Raw genomic sequence first — 24,103 nt, 5'->3', positions numbered from 1 at the left:
CCCCAATCGCCACCCTTGAATATTTGAAAACATAATTTCGCCCTTCTTTAGAAATTTTCTCAGATCGTACAATTAATTATAGTATATTTAACAACATATTCTTCTTCAAGCTGAAGAGAAAGTAGACAGGTAGCATCCCAAATATTTCCGGCACTAAAATAAAACAAAAAGGGGTAGCATAACAGGAAGTTAATGCCTTCCCAGCCTAAACAAGACTTAGCAGCTTCCTTATTCATCATGAGCCCTACTCCCTGTCTATGTACCCCATCCTTCCTTCCTGAGTAAACAAATTCTATGTCACCTAATTGCCTACGGATTGTTCTGGGTACCCGGCTGACTGACCGTATTTCAAACAGTAGGTTGTACGAAAAGTGTGGTTCAATCCCGCTTTCTGGGGCTATAATGAAAGAAAGGTTGAGATGGCTAGGCCACGTTCTACGGATGAAGGATGACAGATTACCGAAGATTGTCCTTTTTGGCCAACCGTCTGGGGCTACACGGAAAGCAGGTCGTCCTTGTCTGGGTTGGGAGGATGTCATAAATAAGGATTTAAAGGAAATGGGAACTTCCTGGGAGGGTGTAAAGAGGGAGGCTTTAAATAGATTAGGTTGGAGGAGGATCGTGCGTAGCTGTGTTGGCCTCAGGCGGCTTGGTGCCGCAGTGAGTTATTAGTAGTAGTAGTAGTAGTAAACACAGAGCTAATAATCAACACAGACGGGCGGAAGTCTTGGGCACATAATTTGAAACAGTATATATGGCATGTGCACAAAAGGGTTGTCTTTGAGCATTTTCCCCGCCTCTACCTGCCCCCCCCCCTAATATCTCAAGATTTTACCCATAGTTTAATATTTTTTATGCGACTAGTATTTTACAAGTATTTTGCTTGTTTTTGAAGTTATAGCATCCCCCCTTCCCGAAACAGAGTCCTGTACACATTTCTGAACCACATGATCGAATTCAACGGTCTAGGGAGGGACCGTATTTTGTGCGAACGCACAAAATACTTCTTAGTTTAATGGCGACACTTAAATCCAAATTTGATCCTTGATCGTCCTAGAACTCCAATTTCTTTAGCTAGCTAGCAATTTTTTTTTTTTAGCTAGAACTCCATTCTTTAGGAATTAACTTCCCATTTCGTCCTAGTTCAGTAATTTCTGATGAAGTATTAAGGAAATGTTTGAACGGATTTTTGCATTCAACTAGAAGACTGGTCGGATGTTAATATTTGATATTTATACCTGATTGTTGCATTTGATTGTAGCATATATTAGTTTCATTTATTCCAGTTTTTTTTCTTTGTAGTATTAGTTTGTAGACATTTAGCAGTGAACTACTTGTAAAGGTTTAATCACTTAATAAAAATCGTCATCATCATCATCAAGCCCATAGGTTATATATGATGGATATAATTCAGCCATGATACACTATTCAAGAATGCTGAGATAAACTAGGCGTGAGAAATAGCTCTAGGTGCAATTCATTTTGGAACATAATCAACTGAGACAAAAACAAAACCATTCTCAGGAACAATTGTAAGCAAAACAGATTAAGACGCTCAACATTTTTCGTAGTCTCTTGGGCAGTGGCGGATACAGGGGAGGGGCGCGTGCCCCCCTCCCCCTGAGGTAGTGGTGGATTTGTCGTTGGGACCGCTTGCTCTGGTTTGGGTTGGGACGAACAATTTTTTATTGGTTTTTAACAGTTGAGTTTTAATAATTTTAAAATAATTAAGAAAGTTTTTTTTTGCAAACAAGTTTGATACAAGGTTTCAGTTACTTTTTGTGGTCTCTGCTAGTTTTTACTAATGACGCACACGGCCAAAAAGTATTTAATTAAATTTACGTTTATCAAGGGAATCTGCCCGTATTACCACAAAAGCCAACCGGGAGGTGAAAATTTGCATTTCGTAAGAACAAGGAGGGGAAATTTAAATTCCAACTTCATTAGACTGTCAAAATGATATTTCAGGATAGTGCTGTCACATCAGGCCTGAAAAACTAAATATTTACTTCTTTTTACTGTCAAAATTTGTTTTTGAGTCTTTCTATGGCACTGAGGCGAAGTAATTGATATCATTACCAATTTTGCACCACCCCCCCCCCCTAAACAACATCCTGGATCCGCCCCTGCTCTTGGGTTCTATTTTTCTATTTCCCAAAGCAGTCACTCACAAGGAAAGTTTGTTTGAAGCATAAGAAATTATAAAAAATAAACAAAACAGTGTTTTTTTTTTGCTTTAAGAACTGAGTAACACGCATCAGTTTAAATAGAAAATATACCTTGAAAAGGAAACGCTCCTACTTAGGCTTGCTGTTCAAGATCAAGACAGAGCACCAATATATAGGCATTAAGTCCCGCCCCCACGTCTTGGCGATCGATTGAGATAACTGGTAGCCATCCACCTCAGTAAGAGCTTAGGATGGAGGAGGAGAGATAAACATAATCACAAATATAGGCAAATTGTGTTAAGAATATTGGAAATAATGGACAAATTCAGATTTTTTTTAAATATACCAACATACGAACGTCATTCAAAAGAGAACTAGGGATATGGGCACCACTAGGGGGAGAGAAAGAAGAATGGCCCTACAATGGAATCGGAAGGCAGCGAAAAAACTTCACACTGAGACCAAGCCCCTGCGTATTTGTTCCCCCCCCCTGCCCTCGAATATAATTAGAGCTGATTAATTTTTATCCCATTGAAGTCCCCAAATGCACTAAATTTCCTGGCAGCGACCTTACAAGCGGAACATAGGCTCCTTTATGCATCTAGAGCTTAATCCGGTAATACTCAATACAGACCAAAAAGGTAAATATATTAAAAACCACAAAAAATGAATACGTTTTAGAAAAGGGTATTGTTATCTTCTGAAAAACAGGTTGAGATTAAGGTAAATGTTTTACAACAAGAGTTACGAGTTCCTAAGGTCGTTTTCTAGCCTCTGGGCTTTTCATAAATTCCAGTCTTGGCGCATAGCAATACTTCCGTCAACAGGACACAATAGCAGTGGCGGTAGCAAAATATAGTTTTGAATTCACCACAATTGCATGCTATCCTTTAGCTTTAAAAAAGTGCAATGTTAACTTTCAAATAATTTTGAACAACTGAGTATGAAGTATCAGAAGTTACAAAGAATGGAACAATATTTACAAACGAGTTCCTAAATGTCCAGTAGATACGCGTAAGCACTAGGTGAAGATCTTTGGAAGAACTACGTTTTTTATTTAGTCTAATTCTAGAAAAAATAGACTAAGAGATACGTAGTCTACCCAGAGGGAGGACTTCCTGAAATATTTTTTCCGGTTCTCCCTGATAATCTGATGCTGTAAATATAGCATATTCATTTTTTGAAAATGTGTGCCCTTCTCAATACAAAATAAATGTCTTGACACAAAGAGAGTGACTTTTAAACATATTAAGGCGCTTCCAACAAAAAAATTCTAGTAATGTTAAAGGTGGAATAAAAAAAGTGACGAAAAAGTCATTTTCCACCAAATAAAAAGGTGTTCAAAGAAAAGCATACATATATTTGATTACAAAATCATACAAATTATTAAACTGCTTGATTGTTTACCATTGACTAGGCCCATTTGTATTTTTTTTCTCAGTTGTTGTCAGAGTTGGTGATCGCCACCATCAGTACAATCTAAGCTTGATTTTAATCTGCTTGGGAAACCAAGGAAGCGCTTTATAGCGCTTTGTGGTATTCATCACTATTTTACATGCAAATAAGTGTATTTCCAAAACACAAAATCGTGTTGTTTCTTAAATGTCGATAGGCATACTTGCAAAACAGATCAGTCTGTATACTATATATCTGTATACTATACTCGATCAGTAGTTTAAATGTAGGCATTATTTATGTAAGATAATATCTATCGCATTCTTTGATTTCAAGAGCTTTAAACAAAATGTTAATCGAACCATTTAGCACCCAAATTGAAGACGTTCATTTTCCTACATTTTTTTTTACACCTTAGCACCAAACACATTAGACAACAAAAAATGTACATTATTGAATATTCTTGCTTCCAAATTCTAAAAGGACCATATTGAAACAGGCTTAAATACATTCATTCTAACCGAATAAGAGAAGGAGACGTCAAATAATGCTTGATTTTGTTTCCCCGACAGAAGGTTGGTACATCAAAATTACCAGCAAATGTCTTCTTTATTTATTAAACTTGTACCATACCCGTTATTTATACTCATGTTTAATTAAATTTGTACCTGAAGCGTAAAAAACACAAGTGGGAATATTGATGAAACAGAATTGAAAAAGTGTACTTACGATTATCCACTGCTAGTTGCCGGCTTCTCGATCTAATATATCGCTCACAAATATCATAGCCACCGGGTACAGCAGGAGGTAAACTTAGAAGTGGAGCTTCGGAGCCATTTGTAGCTTCAGCTGGAATGTTTCCAACATCACATCCCCGCACAAAGGGGCATATTTCAAAGTGTCTTCTATGTTCTTCCATAGGCACATCTCCCTCCTCCCAATGTCCAACCACTCCCGCACAAAAAGCACACTGAACCTGGTCACCATGACCGACAAAAAAGAATCCAGCTTTAGCTAACTCTCTGGTGTCAATAAAATCCTTCGTCCACCGTCCATTAAACGTCATTAGTCTAACATCCTCTCGTTTAAGAGCTCGACGTTCTTCTTGTGACAATAAAGGGCGGGAGGAACTCATAGACAAAAGCCTAATATTTTCAAGAGGGGATGGAGGCTGTGAATCAGAATCGGAGGATCCTGTTGACGAGGTAGAACCCGTGCTTAAAGTTCGTAACGATCTTGGTGGTTGCGGACGACTAATACGATTTTTTTGTTTCAAAAATGGGCAATCCGGGCTTAAGTTTAAGTGCCTAGCAATAGCCTGATCGTTACAATTCCAGTCACTAATTCTTTTTTTGCAGGCAAAACACTCCACTTCAGTACCTGTGCCTGTGTAATAAAAACCGGCACGTGCTATTCTTCCTGCAGACAGTGGCGCAGACGGGGGCCAACAACGAAAAGTGTTAATTCTTTGTTCCAAGTTTTCAAAACGCATTGGTTGTGGATGAGCCATTGGCTTAAAATTGCCTCACCATTTTGCCTTTAAAAAAAATCACAAATATAAGTAAATTCCACAGACTTAAGAAATAAATTCACCCTCAAGTTACAGCTCCGTCGTCAAAACAGCAGTGAGTGGGCAATAATCGATTTCGGATAGCCTACGTCATGCGTTCCCAAGGAAATTCCTACTGAGTAATGCAAAACATGTGACCTTGCTTAAGCTAATTTGTCAATAAATCATTAATGTGTGGGTTGATTAATTTGATAAAATCACTTTCACGCATTTTTGGACTTCCGTAAGAAAAAAAAATCAAGGTTCACTTAAATTCCAAAATCAAATCCATTTTATCTGTTAGGATTTAAGATTGATTTGTCATTTAAACCTATAAGTTATCTTCTTATGAAGTAATCCTTATAATACGGTTTGGACAGTTCAAATTTTGAACTAGTGACAAAAGTAGGATAATATTTAATAATATATGCTTAAAGTACTAGGAGAGTTTTCCCCTATTTTTCCGTATTATTTTCTGGTTAATTTACATTTGCCTTCCGCTTCTCTCCTGCATCTCTCCCCTCCCTCATAGTGTTCTCTCCACTTCTCCGAAATCTTCTCTCGCTCTGCTTTTATTATCTTAATTAATTGGATTGGTGGTCTCAGCATTTAGACCTCTTAATTACTTCAGAAGATCGCGTGTTAAATGTTTGAAAGCATAAAACGAATGAAAAAACGATATTTCAGATGTGCGCGAACATGAGGAGAAAATTGAAAATACGGGTAGCTATTTTTCTTTTTTCAGATAAAGAAACAAAATCTTTCTTTTCACAGTTTAAAAACAGAACAACGTGATAAAATTAAAACAAAATTTAGAATCCAAGTAAAAGTTAAGAATGATTAAACTTCTAACCAAAAATGATCTTAGCTAAAGGGGGCAATTACCCCCCTCATTATCCTACTAAGCGTGGCTAAAATGTATTGCTGATAGAACATATTCACTTTGGCTAAATATTGAGAAAAGAAAGAAAGTCTCTTGCTCTTTCTTGCAGAAAGAGCAAGAGACTGAAAAGAAATCGGGACTAAGCGTATAATCCGAGTCGGAATCTTGTTTTGCATTGTCCCATCACTAATACGAACCAGAATGAACTCGACAAACGAAAATGAAATCTTTAGTGTAATTCATTTATTATTGTTGTTTCTTTTGGAGGAAGGGCAGACTTGCTCCTCCCCCTGACATAACTTCACTATGGGTAAGTCTCAGAGGCGGATGTAGAGTAAAATCTGGTAGGGGGCCAATGTGACAAGGTCGCCAATGACTGACCAAATCGGCAAATTTATTTTAGGAAAAGATTGAAAAACAGAAAAAAACACAAGGAATGAGGGTGCCAGAAAAATCACGAGGGGGGCGGCACCCTGGATCTGCCAGAGTAAAGTTTGGATGTTATTTATTTCCAAATCTAACTAGATAATCACATTTTCCAAAAACGTATAGTCAATAGATTTATCTTAATGGGTTCTAGCAAAAGACAAACATAGAACGAAGTTTGTTTCAACCCAGCATAAATCCAATGCTTTAATCCAATATAATTTCAAGAGCCTCCTCCCACCACGCCAGTCAGTATAAATTGTTTTTTTTTTTGTATACTGAATAGTGCCTTTTTATAAAAAAAAATCTTCGGTGACGGCTTCAAACGAATCTCATCCTTCTTCCTCTACTTTTTAAAGGAATGAGTGGGAGGGGTAAAGTGTTAAACCCATTGGAATGGTAGGTTTAGAGTTTAGGCTAACGTAAGTAGTTTATTCTCTGTCTATTTAGCTACTGACATTCAAACTTCTCATTTCGTAATAGCATTCAATAGTTTTTCAAGAACGAAAAAAATAAGAATTGCGACATAAAACTAGATATAAATTTAGTTCCAGAATCAAATCAAATTCCGGGCCATGCGATGGGTTGTTCCAACTGGGATCGCCACCACATGACCCATAACTTATAAAAATTTAAATATCGTCTAGGCTTATCATGCATGTGAAGAATTATACGAAAAACAGTTCTTAAATTTTTCAAGGGCTGCGTGCACGCCAGATTGGCTAATAAGGGGATCATCCAAAATCTAGGTGGGGGAACGGTGGATTTCTAGCTTAAAAAATGAGATTAATAAACTAAGGAGTTCAGTTAACTTTTGTAGCCTGACCTTTAAAAGCTATAGAATTTAATTTCCCTATTTATAATAAAACCCAGGTCTTTCTCTTGAAGCACTATTTCTCCAAAGCCTAATCTCCGAAGATGATAACTCCGAAGCCTATATATGAATATACTAAGCACGTTGGGGAGTGCTATGCCTAAAGTAGGTCATTTTGCGTTTGGAGAGGTTGTATGATAGCGCTCAGGTTGCTTACAATGTTCTGGTCCAATAATGTTATGAACTTGATAAATCTTCAGTCTGAGAAGAATATTTAAGTGGTCAAGTTCGTCCAAGGCCTTCCTTAGCCTGATCAAGTGGAACAAAATTAACAAGTCCGTCCGTTTCTATGCTATGCATCACCTGAAAATGTCATTAGATAATGTGAACCAGAAAACATGATGGTTGTTATGAGCTAAAGTCATTTCCTTTTACGTGGTTTACAAGAGCGTGGTGAATTACATCCTTCATAACTATACATGTCATCAAAATAGGGCTTAGCCTATAACTTCCAGGGTTATAATTGTCTCTTATGTTACGCTTGGGATTCGTATTCCTTCATCGTCCAGATATTGCTTTTTTTCCTGTCAAAGAGTAACAATTGGAACAATCAGAAAAATTCATAAGAATATAATATTCCTAGAATCCGTGTATATAATGTATATACATATATATATGAGGGCTAGTTTACAATTGGAGGGGACTTCCATATAATCAAAAGAATGTTGAAATAATATAATCAGAGCCAGGACAATTCTCTTCTTTTAGCAGGTGAGGATGGATATTCTATGGACCAGAAGTCTTACTAGTGTTATGAAAAAAAAAAAAAAAAAAAAAAAACTTCAACCAATTTATTACCAAGACAAGTTCCAGATGCATATGGAGAAAGCTATCTCAGGCCTAGATCAGTTCTGTAATTGTTGATGTTCTGATTGAATTTTTAGAGAATCATAAAAAGAACCTGGATGAAATCTTCAAAAAGTATTCCAAAGAACTAAAGAAAAATTAATTGCAATTGAACAAACAGAAATCCAATTTAAAGGCAACATCTATCCCTTATTTTTGTCATATGGACTCCCTAGACAGGGAGTCCACTATGACCTAGTAAAGATGAAAGACTCGCATGAAATGCCTGCTCTACTATCCCCTGCTTTGTACCTCTACTATCTTCTGTACCTGCTCTACTATCCCCTGCTTTGTACCATCTGCTCCAGTTTTCTCTCAACAGCAGAGTTGATCCTTCATAATTGAAAACTGTTTATATTACACCCATATTCAAAAATGGAGACTGGTCCAAAGCCGAAAACTACAGACCTATAAGCCTGATGTCTGCTGTTGCTAAGGTTTTAGAGAGAATTGTCAATGATGCACTTCTCAAGCACCTCATTTCCAACAGCATTATCCTGGGCAAGCAACATGGTTTTCTTCCTGGGAAGTCAGTCGAAACCAACCTAATTGAAAACTTACAAGCTAATTACTCAGCTTCATGACAGAGGATTTCCTGTCGACTTAATTCTACTAGAGATTGCCAAAGCCCCTCACAGTTGTTTGCACTCCAAACTTACAGTCATGTGCATTAACAAAGAGCTAGTCAACTGGTTAATGGACTTCCTAGGTGGCAGAACGCAAAAAGTTAGGCTCTTTACCACGGATGGAGAGATGGTCTATTCAACACCTTACCAATTTCTGAGTGGCATCCTTCAAGGAACTTTCCTCAGACTTACCTTATTCCTCATCTACATCAATGACCTGGTAGTTGAAACAAAAACCACCTGACTCTTTACACTGACAACTCCAAGCTATTTGGTACTGCAGACAACAGTAGCCTACAAGCCAATCTCAACCAAATTCAAGCAAGGGCAGATAAGTGGCTTCTGTCCTTCAACATCTCAAGGTGTGTCACTTTTCATTTTGGCTGTGGCAATCTGCAGCACCAGTACACCATGTAGAATAGCAAAACGTCCTAAACAGTCTTGCTTCCTACTTCTAGTAGTATTTGAAACCTAGGAGTCCTGTTGGAAGACAGTTTAAAAGTTTATGAGCACTCTGCCCAAGCAATTTCAAAAGCAAATGCAAATTTGGGACTCCTGAAAAGAACCACCTGTAGTTGATCCTCCACAGTTTTACTGAAACTATACAAAGCTCTGGTTAGGCTGATCCTGGATTTTGAAACATGTTTTGCAGGTCCTTTCTACAAGAGTGACATCCAGGTTGTTGAAGGTGCCCAAAGGAGAGCCATCAAATGCACTAACAGTTTACACAGTCAGCCCTACTGCAGTAGATTACAATCTGCTAACCTTGCAACACTCCTTTTCAGCAAAAAAACACTCTTTTTTTGTGTAGGCATAATGACATGATGCTCACCTACAGGTACCTCCAGCAAGCAGACCAGAAGCTGTTCACCTTTCTCCCCACCAAAGACAAACATGAGGACTTTCCAAAAAGCTGTTTAAATCCACCATTAACACCAAAGACTGACTAATTTTTTCAGCCAGTAAGTGGTGAATGATTGGAATCAATTAAGCCAAGAGACAGTCTCTGCAATCTTGCCTGAGGAATTCAAAAAGAGGCTCAACAAGGAAGAGGCCAAACCATGAAGATTCCAGTGGGAAAACCTCTCCCAGCCCACACAGCCATAACATTCTTGGAAGAAAATAGAGAGTCAGCTGGGACAATAATGCAGCTTGTCATACTCAATCATGTCTCACACTCAATCCAAAGTTGCTGTTGTGTAGTGCTGCCAACTCTAAATTGCTGGAGAATGGTTCTTAAGCCATACCTACCATGTGATCACCATTATCATGTGGGCTTAAATTGCATCTCTCCAGCACTCTCTAATCCTGATGGTTTGCCACTTGGCCTTAACATAGTGACCAGATCTATTGTCAACATCCACTATGGAGCATCACAGTTCTTGCAACTAATTTCCTCTGAAGTGCAACTTAATTAAAGTAATAAATAAAAAACTAGAAGAAAATTTGAAAACAATGAACATCTTAATTTATAATATAGCCAACAGAATGTTTCTAATCAGATGATCATGGTTCCTTCTGTTGTTATCTGATTTTCAAAATCATTTCAAATAATATTTGGTAAATATTGCATTCAATCACAGACAAAGATACCATCCAGATTGGAGAAAAAGCTGTTTTAACAAAGGACATTTGATGTATGACTAGGTTGAATTGATAAGGAGATATATTAATAGAGCCATTTATGGGACCATTAGGGGGGTGGATTTGTTGTGTAGCAACTGTGAAAAGAAGTAGGTTATACAAGAATGAACCTAATGGTACCCTAGCATACCACTTTCATTTTATTAAGATGTTCCCTTCAGAAGAGTGGTAACTCTGCACTGCTACAGCATTTCTTTTAGCACAGGCAATCCTCAGTGAGATAGCTTAGCCAAATGGACCCAAATTTCAGAATAATTGGCATGAAATTACACAGGCCTAATCTACAGTTGAGTAAGTAAATCTAGCCTATATCAGGGGGGTGCATTGTCATAAAAGTAACCAAGATCTTTGGAAATAGGCCTAGCAAAAAATAAGGGATCTAATGGTAGGCTTGCTAGGCTACTTTTACTTGTTTAGCATGTTTATTTCAGGTGATCAACAACAATATATTTAAACATTGGCCTAGAAATACAGCCATACAAGAATTTCCTTTGTCATTACCATTGCTGATGAGCAGAGGCCCAAGATCAAGCCTATATTTTGGTGCATTATAGAATAGCCCTAGCCTATTTGAGTTCTAAAGTTTTGCTCTGACATTTTCTTGACAGCATGAAAAACCAATACAGCTTTTGGAACCAGGGTTGCCCTCCCCCCACCCCTAGAAACACAGAAACTTTATGTCCATGCCATACAAGTAAATATATAGGCCTGATCTAGATTAAAAACTGATAAAACAAAGTTCCTGGCAAAGCTCCATCCCCCCCCTTGCGAAATTTTCCAGTTGCACTTATGATTTTCAGGCTAAGCCTGCCCTTTCTATCAATTACAGGCTAGTGTAAAAAGAAAAAACTTACTTGTAAACTTAATAGCCTACGAAATATCCAAGCTTAATTAGAAATTGAAAATATACTAGTTTTTTTAGGGCTTAAATTTCTATGTACAAATTAGCCCTGATTTTTAAATTAACACGATCTTCAAAAAAAATTATCTAGACTATCCACTTCCGAAATCAACGTAGTAACTGAATAATAGAAGCCAGCGCCAATCGAAGAGAGGGAGGTTCTTCCGACACGCCATTCATTTTCAATATGAATGAGAAATACATTTAAAGCACAAAGAAAAGTGGTCCCACAGCCACAGATATTTACTAAGTTTGTAATATCTGACTTCGTAACACTATTTTTACCCTTCCTTTTTCTTTATTTACTGAGCATAACGTAGAAATAAAAATTTGAATAAACACTCTATTAAATGACGCCCAGTAGCGGCTTTAGGCCTCGTAATCTAGACCACAGTAAGTATAAAAACATGAAATAAAGGAACTTAATGTCAGAAAAACCGGAAGGGGGGCTGCTCCCTGCCAAGGCCTAGAACCACCACTGATAGCACTTCAATAATAGGAATAACAGGGCCAAAAAAAAGACATTACCAGTAAATTTTGCAAAGAGGCAAATTTCCTAGGAAGAGGGGGCTATTTCCTTATTTATAGGTATGATTGTAATAAATTAAACCAACTTCATAAAATAAACAACAGAGAAAATTGACAAATATACTTAATGTAAACTGTTTTTGCAGTTTCTATTGGAAGGACCTTGGGTCTGAGTCCCCATCTCTAGGCATTGAATTTGTACGAGTAGACCAGTTGCATCAATTGAGGGGCATGGGGAAGTGCTCCCCTTAGATTATCCCCTTTCAGATGTTAAGAAATACTTTTTGGGGCATTTTCGTCGAAAGTCTTTTTTCCTATTTACATAGACAAAATTTTAAGAAAAACACGACTTTGTCCCTCCCCCTACACATTGACAAATATTTTTAGCCCTCCCCCATTAATTTTCGTGAATTAACACCACTAGAGTACACTCGTAAATAATTGAGTATTAACTATTACAAAATATCAAGATGGCAGCGTGATTATACTAGATCATATCGAACTAAGTACATATTTTACAAACGGTCTTCTGGATTGTTGATTTGAAATCAAAAACTATCATTACAAATTACAAGTTCAAAATCTAAGAAAATTTATTAGACATTTTACAAATAATATTTAGTCTTTGTTAGAGGCTAATACAGCAACAACTCTAATATTGCAACGTATACGTCCAAAATCAAAACACATATCAAGTGCATTTTAAATTTCGTGTTAGACATGAATTCTTAGTCCGGTTTTATTCCTTTACAAAAAAGTTATAAAATACACCACAAGAATACCTACAACTATCACATAGTAAAACTATGTCAATTCAAAAAAGAATAACGATTAGATCAAATAAATATATTTCGAAAAAATTTCAAAGAAAAGCAGAGCCAAATTAAAATCGAAAACATGTAGAAATAAAACTAAACAGTAAATCCATTTCTAAGTAAACGGAAATTATTGTAGATGAAAATATGAAAGCCATATTTACTTGCACTTTTTTTTCAGACTGAAGCTCTTCAACTCGCTGTTGCGCTATGATCTAGTTAACGGTCGAGTGCCTTGTTGTCGACCTTCACTGTGTGGTTTAGATTGTGCGTGTAACTGAAGTCTCTTTCAACTCCATCCCCATTAGCCCAGCGCCCGTCTAAAACAATGTCCAGTTTACTCGAATCCATGCGATTCAACCTGGTTTGTGGACATAATTGGTGTTGAAATGTTGAAATGTTAGGTCACGTTAGATTGAATTAAGTTGGTGTTGAGTTGAATCAGGATTGAGTTAAACCGGAACGATCAAAATAAGGTTTGCGAGGAATGTGGGGGTAAGCTCAACTGGGGTTACATCACATGAGGGCTGAAATACACAAGGGATGAGTTGAAAAAGGGTTAGGAAAGCGGGGTTCAGGTGCATGGAAACCATGGTGTAGAAATCCTGACCGTTGTTTGTATAGTATTTGCCAAAGTTTTCAAAAGCCCCTCATCAGTCTCAGGTCTATCTTGACCGTTTTGAGAGATATCATTACTTACCCTCCTTACTTCTTCTTTCGATAAACCAGGGTTTTGAAGTGAAGGCACTATTTTTGATCCAGCAAACATGACCAATTCAGGTTATTAGACATTTATATTGGTGCATCAATGAACTTCTGGCGGCACCGTATTCGAATTTCGGTGGTATTAACCCTATCTAAGAGCAAAATCCTGAAAACTGGTTTTGGCAGGAGATATCGATCAAATAGAGGGCGTGGATTTACTTCATTATCCAATCAATAACGGAATTGAACAGTATGGGGAAAAGGACTCATCTCTCTCTCACCATAAAACTGATGTCGAAGAGGGAGGATAGATCTCCAACAACCAGTACGCGCCAAAGAAGCGGCGTTTGTATCTCGGGATAAGACTTTCTTGACTGCCGTCTTTCTGCGAAGCACTTCCCATATCTAATGGCTTAGTCGAAAGCAACTATAAATTTTACATAAATGGGCACAGCGATCTAATGTTTCACTTAATGCTCAAGTGTTTGTTCGAGCATAAGCAGCGGGTTGATGCAGCACATCAAAGGTTGAAACCCAGTCTTGTTTGTGTGTGTGATTGTCTTCGTGAACAACGCTAAACGGCTGGGAAGAACCATGGTGAATATTTTGGGTAACAATTGTTATAAGAGATCTTCCTCGATAGTTTTTGCATTCTCGTTTAAACCCTTTTTCTAGCAAGGGGATAATGATTGATGTTTTCCCTTTTCCGAGTGGTTAACACTCCAGACTTGAAATCCGGAGGTTCGTGTCCGAGAATCACTGGTTATTTGGTTTGGAACGGGAATCAATGGCGTGTCTCTCTAAGCTCAGCCAGGTACCTCTAAATGGGTACCTGGAGAAATCTGGAAGAAAACACGGGAAGCGTTGGATGATTTGCCCTCAACCACACATTGTACTCCTGGCTGAAGGCATTGAATCAGGAGATCGGTACTTGCGCAGCGCAGACCATTAGTTAGCATGCGAAAAGTTTTTTTTAAGTTTCTCCCAGTAGTACCTCTTATTCTCATTTACTCTTTAATAGCCTTTCTATGTGATAATATTTTCTATGTCAGTCTTCACTGACCCCTTGTGTGCCACTAGAGACATTCAAGAGGCCAAGGGTCTTAAGTAAGGATAGTGATATATTTTTAGAAAAAGTTGAAGTGACTTTACTATTGTTAATTTCTAATTTTTAAACTCATTATATAATAAATATTTTGAGTCGATTATAAATTTTCTTTGCTATTTTATGGTTTGTATAAGCATAAAACAAAGATTTATTCATATTGAGCTTAAATATTTTTGAACATCTTTACCAGGTAGGATACTAACGTTAAATAGAAGAAATTGGGCTTGCGAAATTTAAGTTCTTTGCGGTCGATGACAAATCAATCTTCAATTAAGATTGAATTAGTCTCCTTTTATTTCTAGTTTCTCAATTTGTTCTATCTATTTTCAGAGAGAGAGAGAGAGAACATTTGTTTCAAAACAGATAAATTGCAAAACAGAAAATTGACTAAAAGCCTTATGGCTTGCTTTCTCCAAGGAAATCATGAATAGATTTCTCAAAACCGAAAAAGAAAATCCCGACCTGAAACCTTATTCGTTGCAAAAAAAGAATTAAACAGCGAAAAAATCAGAAGTCATGCACACCAAAACAATAGTCATTCAGCAGGCCATGAAAAGCTGAATGATCAATCCCTTGAATAATATTATGAAATACATGGAGAATCGGGCATACACACCTTATTGACCTCCTAACTGATTTTCTAATTAACTACAAATTCCTTATCACATATTCATTTCATTCTCCCTTAAAGCACTTTAAACCAACATTCAGGCAATTTTTCATCTTGTATATCAAATGAAAAAATAGCTCTATAGAGTGTGAAATTGGTACTTGTATGATAAACCCCCTACCCCTCAGGTTGTTCATTCATTGACGCATTGCAGAACCTTTTTTTTGTTAGTTTCTTTCACTTAGCATGAAACAAGACAAAGAGAAGTGACAGAACAGATGGAAAGTATGTAATTTGGGCTACATAATTAACATTAGGGGAGGGGGAAGGGCAAAGTATTTGGATAGTGTGAAGTTAGAAAGCGATTTTTACTACATAATATGCATACCAATTGTACCTAACACATTAGGCATGCAGACCCGCTATACTTTACGACCCCTCCCCTAATGTACAAATATATAGCCCAAATTAGTTGATAAAGTATTATGTTTTTATCATACTTAGGTATATTTCATTAGGATTGAGCGTCACAGAAACATATTAGAAGAATATTAGGTAGGGGGTATATCATGGAAGTACCGTGAAGTCAACTTGGGCCAAGTCTGGTAAAATAAAAATCTCTTTAGAACTATATCTTAATGACAACTGATTATCACAGTTTGTGAGAACAATAACCACCAAACTTGAAAAAAATATAATTACTTGAAACATATTCAAAACGTAGTTGCTTGTACCGAGCGCAACAGATCAACTAGGGGGGTCAATTAAAATATGTTAACTTAAACTGGTATTGCTATGTGTTTGGGTCGCACCCTATGAAAATCAACTTGACATATTAGCCTACTGTATAATAAAATCATGTCTCAAGATCACAGGGAAGTAAGTAAATGTCCCAACCAATGCCATCTTGCAACGATGGTGTTCTCGTGCGTCACGTGCACCACGCATAATCCTTCCATTTTTCCATGTTTCACAAACAAATGAAAGTGGATTGACAGTTTAACATACATATACTGATATTTATTCCTTAAAGTCTAAATAATGTTTTATTTGTTAAAGTCAAAAAAGTGAAAAAAATTCAAAATGTATTTTGTTTTCTGCAAAGTGCAAATTATGTTCAAGTTTTGAGATGACATGGGGGTTTTCAGCCCTAGTCATGTTAGTTTCTGCTCGTTTTGAGCTTGACTCGTTTATTTATTTTAATTTCTGTTTTGGGTTTTATTTACATACTGATGGAGATTTGTGATAGCTTTACGCTTGGAAGATTATTTGACTTTATTTCTGCTCATTTTTGGTTTAATGGAGCTCTTGTCTCTGTAAAACTAATTTTGTGGAAAAGTTTTTAAATTAATTAGAATAAAATATACAAGCAATATTGTTATTTAATGCCGTTTGCCCTAGGGTTTGATGCAAAAATCTCTCGTTGAGTCTTTTTATCCAGCACTTAGATTTGCATAGTCACTGATACACTACCAATGAAAGATAATGATGTATCAAAAGGATTTGTCCTACAATATAAATGTTACTTAGCTCCTTTTACTTGGTGAAACGGCAGGAATTATGGCAACTGTCTCGTTTTCATGCATAAAATGATTAAAAATTCTTTGAAGAGTTGGATAAATAGATATTTTCTCCTTGACAGATATTATCTCGCACTGTGATATTTCTGTAATTTGCAGTTCCCAGTTAAAAAAAGGCTCAGCAGCATAAGTAGACATAGCAAAGTTAATTTAGATTCGAACATTAGGGTAAAAGCGACAAACAGTACAACACAAAATGAAATTTAGCTAAATCATCTTACCTAACAAATCGTTTTATTTTAATATTCAATAGATATGGCGAATAAACACACACTGGAACAATAAAAAACGTTTGATAGTGAAATATAATAATATATAATTCAACTGTCAGTTGAGTTATATATTATTATAGTCCTCTTTTATGCATAGTCTGTTAAAAAACAGACTATAAAACTTTTTTTGCTGATAAAACTTTATCAGCAAAATTTCGCTCATAAAGTTCCATTTCTGACAAACAATGTTTTATTTAATCTAGATGATAAGGACAGACACAGCACTATTATATTTCGAACAAGTTTTAATGTCGACAAGTAAGTTAGGGGAGGTAGGAGTGGAGGGGTTACCTATCCACAGGGGCGAATCTCCAGCATTTTTCTTGGAGAAGGGGGAGGGGTTCATATCTGGATAGCCAAGGGGCATGGGCTGTATTATATTTTTTCCAAATTATTGGGGGGAGGGGGCAACTGCACCTCCCTCCCAAATGACGCCCCTTGCTATCCTCGTTATGGCCCGAACCACATTTTAAGAGTCGCAAAACTAGTGTTGACTCAATAAAGAGCGAAGTAGGTTCAGTGGCGTAATTTCGTCAAAATCGCGGTGCGGGCAAAGTTGGAGTCAATTTTCCCTAGTCAAGATAAAATGACAGTAAAAAAATGAGCCATATAGTACCATAAAGGCAAAGGTATACTGAAGTAAGCTGATCTATTTTGGTGGATGTTTGAATTACGTTGGCCTGTATTAGCTTTGACAAGAGTTTTGAAGACGCTAAATTTCAGCTTAGGGGTACCGAGGTCTGGAAGAGCGGTTACTTCCTGTGTCCCATAGTAAAATATGCCCCTGAGTACATTCCATGCATTATGTGTTATTTGCAAAATTTCTATTCAATTACACTTGCATTACAATCTTTGATGTCTCGTCATATAGAAGGGTTTGAATTTGATGGGAAACTAAAATTACTAGTCCCCTTTCTTAAGGCCAAAAACTATTGCAAGGGCAATCAGCCTCCCTCTCATGCGCTTTTTTGTCCTGTGGCATCCTCGTGACCCCGATGGTATCAGATCAAAATAATAGCAAGTTCTTGTCATTCTAAAGCCTTTTTTAACAGGATAGGAATCAATTCTTATTAAAATGACAAGTGTTTGCCTATTTGTTTTTAGTTGGATGAAGTTAACATCGTTTCCTAACAAAACATAGAAAGTGAGGAATCAAGTGAGGTGAGGCCTTCTGAATGAAATTTTTTTTATTGTCATAGTTTTCACAACATGCCTCCATAAGTTTAGCTTTTGATGCCGTTCTGATTAATTTTTGTATATTGCATACAGTAGATTACTTTGTTACAGCAACTATTAAGAAAGCAAATTTTGCTGAAGGGAATAAAAAGGTTGCAAGGGCCGAAGCCTCAAGTCAATCGAGGCCACATTTGCGAGGGTGGACGGCTCAAGCAAGTGGAAGTAGATATGATTTTTGATAGTCAAAAGGTCTGAGAAGTCGGCCCTTTTCCTTAACGAAAAAGTAGTAACTACAATAACATATTGTTGATCCAGCTGGATAATTTTTACAGATAAATTTTTCCTGTGGGATACGACTTCATTGATGGTATAGGATGGTATCTTGGGAGTTTGAAGACACTCTAAGTTAATAACTACCTAAAATGATCAATTTTATTTGTTTGAGTCTGCTTTAGTTTTGTTCAATTGCCAGCACTGAATTATGCCCCTAGACACGTGCACCGTTATTAAGATTCTATTTATATTTGTGGTTAAATAAAAGTGCTCTAATCTAATAGATTAATTAACATAATTAAACAAAAACTACTATACTATCCAATAAAAATGATTCATCCATTCCAAGGTGTCGTTCCTTCATAAGTAAACCTCTTTTCAGTGGTCATACTAACACACAATTAAACTTGTTCTTTGAAAATTCTCGGTTAGATAACCCTCGGTTTCAGTACATATTCATCTATTAGCTTACCCGTCACATCCTAATGCAATCTTAAAAAAAGGAAGAAATTCAAGGAAAATCCTTCAACACGTAATAATAATGATTGTATTTTTAAATTTAAATGTAATTGAACAATTTCCTTCAAGGGAAATTCTATCTCACAAAAATTCCCTATGTGGAAAAACCCTCCGCAGAAAATTCCCCCTCCCCATGCAGACCCCCTCTGTTTAAGCATTAAACAAGTTTACACATTCAAAAGCCATAACAGAAATCAAAAGATTTTTCCAGATGAGAGGTATCTATTAATTTAGAAAAAGCGCATTCTAGGCTCATCTATTCCCTTTTTCGAGTTCTAAGATATTTTATCTAGATTTCACTTAGGGTTGGGGTCTTGCATTATTTTTGGGCTTTTGAATCATCATTATTGTATCCAAAAGGCAGATATAGAGTAAACAATTAAAAGAGTTCTTACTGAAAAAAATAAATAAATATAGATACAATGGTCTTGTTGACTACCGAAAATGTTAGTTTCAAAAAGTTGAAACTAAATTTTTAGTTTGTCTAGGGAACAAAAACTTAATGCAAATATTCAAGATACGAGGTTTTCATGAGCCCACAGTATTTTGATCGAAGAATTTCATCTTTTGAGCTAACAACCATGTATGTCAAAGTCAGATGTACAAAAATGCATTAAAGGTACAATCAATAAACGTGTAGATACGTGGTTTTCACTGTCCATCGCTGAAATGGTTACAGTCAGGGAAGAAGGGCACACCTCCTCAGTTACACAAATAAAACACTTTATTGATAACGCATGCCAAAAGAGTTTTGCTGCTGCTGCTGCGAGTTGTTGCTATACATCACATTGGTATTACTGATGTGAGAATGGTAGTCGTTACTAACTTGCCCTTGTTGAGGCATTCCAGATGAACTAACAGGGTGTGGAGGAGCCATTCTCACTCGTTTAGCCTGGGGACCATGATTGGGATCCCCCGTTTGAACAGTCTGCTGACCACCCTAAAAAGAACGAAAGCTTATTAGAGGTATAAAGTGGGGTAACAAAATGGATCAGAGTTGTAGGCCATAATTGCAAACGAAAGTGATGGATCAGTTTACGAAGGTTTCCAGAGAATACATAATACTTTTAAACTAAAGAAGGTCTAGCTTTTGCATTAGCTTTGATTAAAAAAAAAAATATAATTATTTTAAATTGGCACTTAAAATGACACTTTATAGTTTATTATAAATTTTTAACTTCAAAATGATAAAAATTCAAATTACAAAGTAAATGCATAAAAATTGAATCCCACAATTTTATTGAGAATAAGGTAACCTCATTTACTTAATATCTGAAACTTAAAAACATTCGCTGAGGTTTAGTAATTAATAGCTCCTCTAATGCTTAGGTCGATGATCCAAAATCAATTTGTCATGGTTAGAACCATAAACTGATAGCAAAGGGAAGTTCGAAGTCATATTAAGTATTAAGCAAAATACAGGCTTTAGGTTCACACAAAAAGCTTAATCGGTTGAAGCGTCACATTAACCGCAACCCTTGTAAGTGTTTTAACCTATCTTATACCCTCATAATTAGCATGTTTTACAAAATACTTAATTCCAAGTATACAAAACTTATACAGCACTGCTTACTTAAACCAAAAGTATTAATGGACAACCTTTCAAAAACATGGTCGTTAAGTAGATTTTATCAAGGTAAAAAACAGAACCTTGTTTTTTATCCAATCAACAAGTGCCCCATAATTTTATACTCTCATAATTACCATGTTTTACAAAAACCTTAGTTCCAAGCATAAAAAAACGATTTAAAGCACTTCTTTATGCTGTGAGAAAACTTAGGACGCAGTCTTATGTTAATGGACCAAACGGTACGAATTTCTCGACTAATACTGTAGACAACACCATAAGAAAAATGGACTGATCATTTGTTTTGTACATGTTGTAAACAAAGCAGGAATGTTTTTTTTTAATCTTCATCGAAATGACGGCATATATTTTCGAAGGCCAAAGAACCAGTCCAGTTCTCATTGGAAAAGTCAGTACGTTCATAAAAATCCCGTTTCTGGGGTTTCTACTAGATCCTAACTTTATTGATATACTTACCTGTCTACTTTGTTTGTGTCAGGGTTGGGGGATTGAGCAGAAACTTTCAATAAAATTGTGTCTAGTCCTAACAAAAGAGCATATGCTACGGTGCTTTTACTTTTTTATGCCTGTCGTCCGCAAGGCTCTTTGCCTAACCTTGTTTAAGACAGAAACAGACATTGAATCAGAAGCCAGAAACCATCCTTAAACCAAAAACCATAATATAATTAAACTAGAACTAAGTTGGTTGAATACTTGCTGTACATTTCTTAAATTGCCTTACTCGATTCTTTAAAACATACCTTAAGGCGGGACGCACTCTCAAGGAATCTTCCTATACCTCCCATGTTAAACATTTGGAGTTTGCCTGACGTTCCTGAATTAGTGATTTCGGCGGTTTTTATGTCAATAGAAATAAAAAAAAAATCTGGTGAATATTTTGATCTAATCAAATATTAAAGCCGACAATAATTTTTTTTAAATTCCAAAATAATTATAAAACCTGTTTTGGGTTAGCATTCTAGATTGCTATACTTGACACTGTTCTTGTGGGGTATCAAAAAATAGAACAAAAAATTTTCTATTCAACAATCAGAAACTTATATCTATAATATATACTTCCTGGCCGCAGTCCCTTCAAATACTTTACATATTTGTGTTCCGAAGTCAAAAATCCCCCTCAAAAGACTAGATCCAGCTGAAATCGGAGCGTGTGAGAATGCATAAATAACACCAAGGGACTAACCACTTGGATTGTTCAGGAGCGATTCAGTCAAGTATTAGTTACTTGTAACCTGTTTAAACAAAGTCTATAGAATAAGCAGCGTGCAGACATCAAACTGCCGGTTAATAAATACATATACAAAAATTATATTGTATAAATAATTACAAGAAGAATTGCTAAGGATAACCTGCACTTAATCGTAATTTTGAGTGAGAAACCCCTTAAGTTCAACCTTCTTATGTTTGTTTAGTTGAAGCGACGAAGAAAACTAATACCTTTGTATTTGAACGATTTGCCACTTAAGAAAAAGAATCGACTAGGGAGTTAAATTCTTGGATTTTGGCTAGGTCTTAATATAAATAAAAAAAACTTAAACTGATCCATTAAAATGATTCAACACGAATAGCCGTTCTCCTTTATTTTTACTTAAGTCGATTAAGCTCATATCCTTAATAATACTACCATATTATTGAAGAAATATATAAAAATAAATATATACTGCTGAAAATTTGTAACATAAAATACATGAAAATACCTGAAAAAAAAACGAGTTAAAAATTGAACTATAGTACATGAAGATTATCAACATTCACTTCCTGTGTGACACACTTATAAACTACATGCTGAGTCTCAGTTCAACGGAGCTAAAATTTATAGAAAAAAAAAAACTTTAAAAGAGACTTTAGTGGGTATTTCGAAGAATAAAAGACAATATCTAAACGAATGAACAAAAGGGAGATATGCGGCGAACTTTGCAGACCATTAACGGCGTGATTAAAGGTACAGGTAAACATGATGGCCTCATAAATGCTATCACTATCGAGGGTGTTACAGTCACTGATAAGCTGCTGGTACAATTACAAATGCTGCTGGTATTAACGATTTGAATCTGAAAGCATTCAAAGTAGTTTCAGTGTATCTACTACCATGTCTTCTTTACCTCGTTAACCTGTCACTTGAAGTCGGCCAATTCCCTGACGCGCTTAAATAAGCAAAGGTCCTACCACTGTTCAAATCAGGCAATAAGCAAGATATGACGAACAGGCAACCTATAAGCTTGTTACCACTATTTTCAAAGATATACGACAAAATAGTACATCGATGGCTGTATGAATATTTAGACAAGCTCGGAATATTAAGTGAGTTACAGATCGGTTTCAGAACTAAACATTAAACTGTACATGCGGCCTACCATCTAATTGAGTGCGTTAAAAGTGTTCTAGAAAGGAATATTATCCCTCTTACTGTGTTCATAGATTTAAGAAAATCATTTGATACCGTTGATTTTAATCTTATATTAAGTAGGTTAGCTTGTTTAGGAGTCCGTGAAAAGTGTTTGGAATGGTTTAGGTCTTATCTGCATGGTAGGTCCATCAAAGTTATGATAGATGATGAGGTATTAAAAGCCTTCAATGTAAATTGAGGAGTTCCCCAAGGTTCATTATTAGGACCTTTACTGTTTCTGATATACGTGGATACAATGCGTTTTTACCTTCCTGATGCCGTACTTACATCATTCGCAGATGACACAACGCTTACAGTGATTGCAAAATCTGTCTAGGATCTTATATAGATAAATGACGCAGCTCTGGAGAATTTATCTCAGTTCAAAAAGCATAGTTTTCTTGCATTGAATATTGAGAAGACTAATTATATAATTTTTAGTCTTATCAGTAAAGGTATAAATAATTGTCATAGTATTCTCTTACAAGGTGTTCCCATTAATCCGGTTTTTCAATGTAGATATCTAGGATTTTATTTTGATGTAAATTTTAGTTGGATTCATCATTGCAAAGTTTTATCTTCATTATTGGCTCGCGGAGTTGGTATTTTAAGAAGATTTTATAATTTTTTTCCTCTACATCTTCTGAAAGCAATTTATCATTCAATTGTTCATCCTTATTTAGTGTATGGTTGTTCATTGTATGCAAGCAATTTTTCTAGTCATGTGAAAAGGGTTCAGATTATGCAGAATAAGGCAATTAGAACTTTGGGTGAGTATCTTGCGTGTGGCAGTACTAGAGATTGTTTTAGAGATTTAGATATTTTGAATATTGATTTTATTAAGTCTTAGCAGATTTTAATTTTTGTATACCAGGTTTTAAATGGATTGAAGTTTTTATCGATGTAATGGAAATTATAAGGATTATTCTACTAGGAACTCTGATCAGCTGACTAGTGAAATCAGGCATACAACGCGATCTGGGTTTATGATTAAAGATATAGGTGTCACTATTTGGAACTGAATTCCAGAGAGTGTTAGGTGGTCTGAAAACCTTACGCTATTTAATGGAAGAATAAAACAATATTTTTTGAATAAATTGTAAATTATATTGGTTAAAAAATTTAATCCTTTTTTTAAGATGAAAGATGGCTGTTTAGGGATTGCATAGTGTTTCGTCTGTTTTTTTTCCCTTACGTATTTCTTTGATTTTAAATTAATAGTTATCATTTA

At 36.0% G+C, this 24,103-nt stretch overlaps 2 protein-coding genes across 5 annotated transcripts in view; both read right to left on the bottom strand.

The window, feature by feature from the left end:
- Positions 1-17,031, bottom strand: part of LOC136042405 (putative inhibitor of apoptosis) — a 96,303-nt gene extending 79,272 nt beyond the window's left edge. For 2 of the 3 annotated variants that reach the window (XM_065727383.1, XM_065727395.1), the window contains exons 1-2: positions 11,266-11,434; positions 4,293-5,100 (exon numbers count right to left, since the gene is read on the bottom strand). In XM_065727383.1, the coding sequence (XP_065583455.1) occupies positions 4,293-5,073 (781 nt within the window). In that variant the 5' untranslated portion in view covers positions 5,074-5,100; positions 11,266-11,434. Of the gene's footprint in view, positions 1-4,292; positions 5,101-11,265; positions 11,435-16,879 lie in introns of those variants that run through there. The other variant, XM_065727388.1, reaches the window with a different exon arrangement.
- Positions 17,032-17,102: 71 nt separating this feature from the next.
- The window catches only part of LOC136042428 (cyclin-dependent kinase 8-like), a 43,218-nt gene continuing 36,217 nt past the window's right edge, over positions 17,103-24,103 (bottom strand). The window contains exon 8 of one of the 2 annotated variants that reach the window (XM_065727401.1): positions 17,103-19,838. In XM_065727401.1, the coding sequence (XP_065583473.1) occupies positions 19,623-19,838 (216 nt within the window). In that variant the 3' untranslated portion in view covers positions 17,103-19,622. The remainder of the gene's footprint in view (positions 19,839-24,103) is intronic. The other variant, XM_065727406.1, reaches the window with a different exon arrangement.

The sequence above is a fragment of the Artemia franciscana genome, chromosome 2, assembly GCF_032884065.1.
Source record: "Artemia franciscana chromosome 2, ASM3288406v1, whole genome shotgun sequence".
NCBI lineage: Eukaryota > Metazoa > Arthropoda > Branchiopoda > Anostraca > Artemiidae > Artemia > Artemia franciscana.
Note: the sequence above shows the minus strand (reverse complement) of the source record. Positions and strands in the feature narration are given on the sequence as shown.